Raw genomic sequence first — 8,184 nt, forward strand, 5'->3', positions numbered from 1 at the left:
AGTCTTACAAGTTAGAAATTCTAGGATACCTTACTCTGCCACACAAATTTACTTTTTAAGCATTGCACCAAAAATCTGTGCCTGGAATTCTGCAGCCTCCTTTATCCTTGGGGCTTTTTTTTGTCATGGTTTGTTTTTTTTGGTTTTGGGGTTTTTTTTGTTTGCTTTTTTGTGGGATTTTTTTTGTTGTTTATTTTTTTTTAATTAAGCAGCTGCCTAAACCGATTCCTGTGTACTTTTAAGTCCAAAACCAGATGGGATACCCACTGAGAAGTACAGCCACACTCATAAAGTATGAGTTGACTGCTGCCTGGATTATGAATAAAGGTTTGGAATAAAAATATATTGAAGAACCATTGTTAAACTGTTTTGTAGAATCATCAATGTCTAATTGAAAACTCACACTGTAATTTAGCAGCAAAGACAGCCTTTTGACCACATAACATTTGGTAAGTCTGCAACACAAAGGAGATTAAAACCTGCCCCCCAKCTTTTTCTGTACTTTCCGAGCTTAAGACTCCCATTTTAAGGTTTTAAATATTGATCAAAAATTATTGCATAATTATTTCAACAGTTCAGGGCGGGTTTTAGCAGGTAGTTTGACTGTTCTGAAAACAATTAGACAGCTCTACCACAAACTGCAGCCTACCAGCAAACACTGACCCATCTCAGCTGTCACCTCCTGCTAACARGCAGCACTAAGATGTGCCTGTTTTTCAACTAGGTGAAAGCTGAAATTTGCTAAGGAGCACAGCAACTTCTGCCAGATATTTTGAAATCTAACTTTTTGGCCAGAGCAAACAAGATTTGCACAAGGATTATGAGATAAACTACATATTTGTGCTAACTAACAGAACGTTGCCTCATTCCCTAGGCAAATACGCATATATTTACATAATGCTGTACATGAGACCCTTGGCTCAAGAACAGAGAAGCTTCAGTCAACTTTTCTGTATTCAAACCGAGGTGATTCTGTTTTCACCAGCACCAGGGAGCTGTGTGTTGGTTATTTATGAAATACACACAAAGGATCCTTAAGAACAGAGCTCCTTCTAGGAGTGAAGAGTCCTGAGCACTACCCTGAGCTTTCRTATCTGCAGCTCACTCAGACACACTGCAGATAAGAGACTGAGGACAAAGCCAAACATACTTCAGATGTTTGGAGTTGAGGGATGGAGGAGAAGCACAAGCTGCTTTTATGAAAGGGCAAATGCTATCTTAAAAAGCAAACAAACACATTTTTAAGCCCTTTTCAAAGTGCCAGACAGCAAATTAAACTTCCTAATTACAAAGAGAAAAAAAATCAAAGGGGATTACTTTTCTTATTCTCTAAGTGTGTGCCATATATTCAAATCCAGAATGAGTCCTYACATTACGAAATTAAGGACAGACTTGGAATTTCAGCAAGGCTGTCAGCATCACTAGGGCCTCTTGCAAAATAGCAGATTTCTTGAAGAATCAGTATCACAATGAAACCATTCCAGCTCTTCTAGCTYGTACCCACATGAGAGTCTGACAAAGGCTTCTCACAAGGATAAAGCTTTCTTGTATTTCCAATATACAATTTGTACAAAACTATGTCAGTACGGACCTGGGAAATCCACCTTGGAGGCTAACCAGTAGTGRCCTATACACCCTTTACCTCAGGCATCCTTTGACTGGGACAGAGGGAAAATATCAAGGTAAAGACCTGTAACTTTGGTGAAAAGGAATCTCATGAAGTATCTGGAGCTCCAAGACACTCAGTTTTGTGGACTGTTACAGCTAAAGCTTAATACACAAAACCAGAGAAGCTGTAGTATGAACCCAGCAGGGCAAAGGTAAGCATTTAGCAATCCAAGCCCACAGGAATTTACTGAAACATCTGGTTAAAAAAAGCCCCCAAAAACAACAAGAAAAACAAAGCAGAGCTGTACTTACTGCGTGTGTGTAACAGTTAGCAGCATGCTCGTAGCAAGTGGGYTTGTAGCGACTGTTGGCTGGAGCTGGGTGGTTCATGAACCTGTTGAATAATCAAGAAGTGKTTTTAGGAAAGTTACTAAAACATCTCTCCAAGTGTCATGAAGGAGTAYCTCCAACCCAGCAGTGTTAAGAATTAAAAGTACAGACGTGTTCACAGTAATTACGATTTAAATTGCAAGTCCTCCCCTATAAATTCCCTCCCCAGAAGAACACGTTAAATAAATTTCTGTGACTGCCCTGTGCAGGGAATGGTTATCTGTACTCAAGACTTCACAAAGAGCAGTCAGACTCCCTGTTTTCTGACAAAGAATGAACTATTTCCCATTTAAATTACATAGCATGAACTCAAATGACTCTTGAAAAGTGGAGTTCATCATAGCTGCCAGGGGTTACTCTTCTTTTAAGAAGTTCTTGGAACTGTAGCAATATTCCAGTTTGAACTTGAACTCTGACTTTTTGACTCCCATAGCAAGGAATATTTGTGTTTGAAGCATGAAGTGGCTCGTTTTTCCCAATCTTGTGTCTGTAACCAAGACTCAAATGACACAGGGATGATGAAAGGACACTCTAATGGTCAACTCCAAAGAGAAACATTTCAAGAAGTTTACCATAGATATTCCACCTTTTTCTCCAAGAATTTTCAAACRTTCTAACAAACAAACAATCACATCAAATACAGCCCGTGCAAGCCAAACAGAATATGATGAAACCTGAGAAAGTTTTGGAAGAACTTGCCAATGCAAAYGTTTCATTGAAGTGTATTAAAAAACCCAAACACTTGAGTTGTTTCTGWGAAACTCAACAATTCAAATCTGTGTAGGAACACCTGTAAGAGACAGCACAGACCTATATGCCACAGTCAAATAAAAGCTGTACTTCTCTGTATTTATTTCCGTTAAAATAAATATGCAAGGAATATGCAGCTCCAGTCTGCTATCCCAGCACTGCTGACTGTCCTATAAATGTGATTCTCTTTCACCAACAACTCCAGTTGACTCCAGACTATTCTAAAGCTATGCCCTAACAATTAGTCAGGCATTCAAGAAGCCCAGAACAGCTTTACACCAAACAYAGAACATGTCTGTATGCTCAGAACTGAGAGCAGTTTTGTCACAGAGATTTATACAAAAAGCTTGTTAGACAAACTCAGGTCCCTTCCCCAAGTCCCCCTGGGTTTAAGTCAAAACGAGTCCTATTTTTATGACATCCATAAAATATTGCCTGACCTCAAACCAGGGAAAAACAAACAAACAACTAAAAAAAAAAATCCAACCTAAACCTTACAGTTGGCGTAAACAGTTCCAGATTTCTAGCATATTTCACTTGGTATTCTTGACTGATTTATTAAGTGCCTTGTAAACCATTTATTTCCAAACTGAGATATGAAAATGYAGCCGCAGTGGGAAAATAACACAATGTCATGATCCCTTCCCAAACTGTGGCAATTTCAAGAAACAGTTTCAATTGTGACTAACACAAAGTCTAAGAAAAATGTGGATTTAATTCACAGACACAGAACATAAATGATTGTTAGCAAATTAATAACCCTGCAGGAGTTAACACATGGTTAAAAATGCCAATTCATTTGTCAGTGACAAATGGCACTTTGCTCTCCTCTCCAAGAAGACAATGACACTGTCATCACAAAAGCTTGCAGAACACTTGGAAAATTATTCTTTTCCCCAGTGCTTACAGGTCTTCCACAGCTGCTGAACACCATCTCTGCATCCTCTAAAGATGGAACATTCAGTTTGCTCAGTTCTGCTTCCAAGTTAGGAAAACGTTTAAAAATAAAAGCATCTGTTGGCTCAGCGAGTGGCCAGGCTTGGACTGCCCTTGTCCAACTCCATAAATTCAAAGTCATGAGAAACTTTTCACTTATKACATCCAGAATATTATTGCATTTCTCTGTGGTGGTACCTTGGAAGTCTCACAAGAAGCAAAAACTTAATAGAAAAGCCAAACAAACCCAAACCTGAAGAACCAAGAGRAATAAGCTTATACTCAGTAGTAGCTTTATAATTCCTGTCATTCCAAATTTCTGTATAAGATACTATTATCATATAAAAATCTATAAACAATTGAAGCTTTCTAATGGGATCTTCCATTACCCAACAGATGACTATTTTTTTTCCTTTTTTCTTTTAGTAGAAAATAGACTGCATCTTTCTAAAGCAATCCCATTGGATCTAGGTGCGATTTTTGATATGAGACAGTTATGAACAAACACTTTAGAAATTAGGACCTCTTACTCCCACTAATTTAAAGACAGTTATTAGCAGTAGAACAGAACACAAAGACAGTAACAAATCTATCCTTACTCTGTTATCCACACGAAGAGCTGGGTTTTTTCCCCTGTTTTGCTTGTGGCAGAACAGGAACGATGCAAATATTCTGCACCAGAGCTCCAGCATTAGCAGCACCTCACCCATCCCCTTCAGCTCCATGTTTATACCAATAACACCAACACCACCAGCGTGCTTTGGCAGGAGGGGAAGAGTTCAGCTTTACCTCTACCTTGAAGAAATGGGTCTCACAACACCCCACACCAACCCTGCTGTACATCTGATGGACCTGCACCTCTCCCTTCTGGAAGGGATCGCCCGCAACAGGCTGCAGACCCCRATGCCAAAGGAGACCATTCCAGCTCACAACTCACAGGCAATGCTCTTAGCAAAGCAAGAGCTGTTTCTTCAGTTATTTCCCTCTGCCTTTTGATAATTAACTATTTATAAACGTTATCAGGAACAACTTCAGAGGGAGGATCATTAACGAGGTGGTTGAAAGGGCAATAATGCCARCCAGTGCTTCTCTGGAGCTCGTTTCATTTCCAGCTCGACAGTTCAGGTTTAATGCCTTCAGAAACAGACGTGAATTTTGAAAGTAGCTGCTCTGTGGCATTACTAACATGCCCATCAAAGCCAGGAAACATTATTTTGATACATACTGTTGAAGTCAGTCATATACTCCTGTAGTTATGACATTGCAACACAAAGGCAGGAGAATGTGGTTGCAGACTTATTCACATTCCAGAGGCAAAACCAGCTCTGGTCTTTCTTAAAGATAAATAAAYAAACAAATAAACCCCACGCCACCACCAACAATGGAYGCTTGTTGTTTCCTGCCTCATCAATGCTGCAACACAGGGACATTGTTCTTCCTCCTATCTACAGGTCACATTTGCCTCTTCTGGRAAAGATAATTGTGGGAATTATAATCTTACCTTCCTAAAAGTGGAAGCTCAATAAACAGCATTCAGATGCTGTTTACTCCGAAACAAAGGCTCTCCATAGCACAGCCATTAAGGTTATTATCAGATGCAGGACAGTCTGATAAAGTCCCACTGAACTGGACTACAGTTTACAGGAAATGTCTTGAAGTGAAGCCTTTTGATTCTCTAACAGATCTCTAATGCATCCTTTAATAGCAGATCTGGGGAAAACCAGAGTCATTTAATAGCAGATCTGGGGAAAACCAGAGTCATTTAATCAGAGGATATGCAGCACATCTCACAAGGATGCATAAATACTCCTCCATTTAAGATATTGACAATCCAAGATCTCAAAGATAAAATATTAATGCCTTAAATACCAGAATATTAAATTTCTGAAATTATGAGACTRAGAACTGCTTGCAGCCACCCAGGAGAGAAGAATGCTTTCACACTGAACCGAGCTGCGAGTCCCTTTTCACAATTTAAATTCTCGATGCTCAAGATCTGCTTGAGGCCAAGGAAGTCCAAGATTGAGAATTTCACAGCAAKCAAACAACCTTTGATGAACACTCTCTTAACATAAGCTGAAAAGAGGTACTGAGAGAGATGTATGGCAATTTAAAACCAGAGGGAAGAAASTCACACCCCTCCCCTCATACTACTYGATCTCTGATCTTGAAATACTTCAAATATTTAAAATATTAAACACACAGACTGATCCATCCTTTGTGACAGACACCAAGCTCAAACTCTTATTCATTTCCAGAGAGCAGATTCTGTACGTTTCATAGAGATTCCAGAATTAAGAGAAAATGGTATTTGGGAGAYAAAGCAGAAGGAAAATCCGAGGCTTCTTAATGCTTTGTCTTTGCATGCAAATCCAGCTTAGAAAAATAAATTACAAAATCCTGAATCTATTGCACGTATCTGTATGGCATTTGTCTGGCATCACAACAAGCTCAGACCCCAAACTGCAGAAGGGAAATCAAATCTTGCTTTATTGATGATTCCCATCTGCTGAATGAATTACTGTTTTAAGCACAAAGCAAAATGTCAGTAAAAACAGCAAGCACTGATAATGGCCTCGAAGATCTGGATTTTTTTAGTCTTTTCAGGAAGTATATTTCCTTTATACAGCTCAAAAGACCTCATACTTCCTTTGACCAGCTTAAAAGCACATTACCCCTTTTTGTGTCTTTCTTTCTTTGTGCTTTCCAGCAGCAGGAGAAGCCATTTAGTCCTAATAAAACCACAAATAATAGCATATGAGAAACTGCAACAAGGTGGGCGTAACTCCACAAAATAGGCAGCAGCATACATTAAATGGGCTTTAAAATTGCTTCATTATCTAAATATATGCTTCAGGATGTAGGATTTTATCTAGGCTCTTTGATTTCGAGAGTAAAACAAAAAAAAATTACGAGCAGGTCAAAACAGATCTGCATTACATTTTTGTAATGACCATTTAGATTGGATTTTGAAGAGAAACTGAAGGGTTTATAAAAAGCTTGYTTGCTTTGACCAAACAGGCTGCTATTTCCTCTTTACAAATTCATTCAGTTAAAAATAGATCCATATTCCTCTGCATAGGCACCTTCCTTCCTGGATTTGACAGTATCTAGCTGTGGTTTGTAACTGTTCACATAATCTTTACTATCACTGAGCGKCTGAGGCACAGAAATAATTCAGATCAGTGCAGAAGCCGTTCCCTTATTTGGAAATATCAGTGGAATCACACGCTGTGTGAAGGTTCATGTACTTACAGCACGATGCTAAAGATAAAAGGAAACCTGCAATACTCTCAGAATCCACAAACAACTGTGGTATCATACATAGGGCAGGTCATGGGAAAAAGTGTCTGTGCATCCTACTGACCTCCCCAAAGCCTCCCCAGCCTTCTGCTAAGYACCAAAGGCAGCATTTCAAGCTAAGAGTGGGCAGCAGTCACAAGTCATCCCAGGTGCTGCAGCACATCTGAGCTCAGGAGCAAGGGACCAGCCAGCCGAGGTGTGGGCTAGCACAGAAACCAAGTCCGACCACATTCGCATTTTTCTCTTTCAGTTTTCTTTCCCTTTTAACGCTCAGGTTTTAGTTTCTTGAGCAAGCTGGTGAAAGGAGAGCAGGGCAGCCCCATGGCAGGTACTTGCTCAGGGAAGCCACTAYAGAAACTGGCCTTGCCCAGGAGATGGACTGTCCATCAACAGTTACTGGCAGCTGGACTTTGGGCAATGRAGAACCAAAGCCGCCAGATGTTTACCTGAGAACCACGACTCACTTACCCAACTGACACCCCATGAACAAGAGCAGCATCTTAAGCTGAATGAGGGTTGTTTKTTAAGCTGAAAGAGTATATATTTAGATTGGATATTAGGGAGAAATTTGCCCCTGTGAGGGTGCTGAGGCCCCAGCACAGAGAAGCTGAGGATTCCTCACCCCTGAAAGTATCCAAGGCCAGGCTGCCCAGGGCTTGGAGCAGCCTGGGATAGTGGAAGGAATCCCAGCYCATGGCAGGGGGTGGAATGAGATGAGCTTCAAGGCGCTTCCAACCCAGCTCATTCTGCGATTCCGCGCTATTCAATCGCCCTGGGAGGCGGCAGAACAAGGAGCTCCATCGCACCGCGGGGGCTCGGGAGGCGGCGGGGGCTGCCCCAGCCCGGCCCGGGAGCCACAGGTCGGGCCCCGCGGGAGCGCCGCGATGCGCGGGGTGACACCCGGCCGGATGCGCGACCCTTCACCCACTGAGCGCCGGCAAAAAACAAACAAAGACACCATCCACAGCCACGCAGACCCTCCTCACGGCCACCCACCCGCGCCCCTCGGCACCCCCTGCCCTCCCCGCAGGCACCGGCCACAACGCCCCGGCTCCCCCACCCAGGGTCCCATCCCGCGGGGAGCGGCTCGGGCACGGAGGGGAATCCCATCCCCGCCGGGGGCCGGGGCGAGCTCACCTCCGGAACCGCTCCCGGAGCCGCCGCATGGGTCCGGGGCGGGGGGTCGGGCCGGGGGTC

The 8,184-nt window shown here is 42.2% G+C and overlaps 1 protein-coding gene across 1 annotated transcript in view; it reads right to left on the minus strand.

Annotated features, from left to right (window-relative positions):
* The window catches only part of MMD (monocyte to macrophage differentiation associated), a 15,541-nt gene extending 7,363 nt beyond the window's left edge, over positions 1-8,178 (minus strand). Inside the window, exons 1-2 of the mRNA XM_057368813.1 lie at positions 8,125-8,178; positions 1,921-2,002 (exon numbers count right to left, since the gene is read on the minus strand). Coding sequence (XP_057224796.1) covers positions 1,921-2,002; positions 8,125-8,153 — 111 coding nt within the window. The 5' untranslated portion in view covers positions 8,154-8,178. The remainder of the gene's footprint in view (positions 1-1,920; positions 2,003-8,124) is intronic.
* Between the last annotated feature and the right edge of the window lie 6 nt (positions 8,179-8,184).

This window comes from Malurus melanocephalus, unplaced genomic scaffold (genome assembly GCF_030028575.1).
Source record: "Malurus melanocephalus ecotype Western Australia unplaced genomic scaffold, MMel_1.1 scaffold_98, whole genome shotgun sequence".
Lineage (NCBI taxonomy): Eukaryota > Metazoa > Chordata > Aves > Passeriformes > Maluridae > Malurus > Malurus melanocephalus.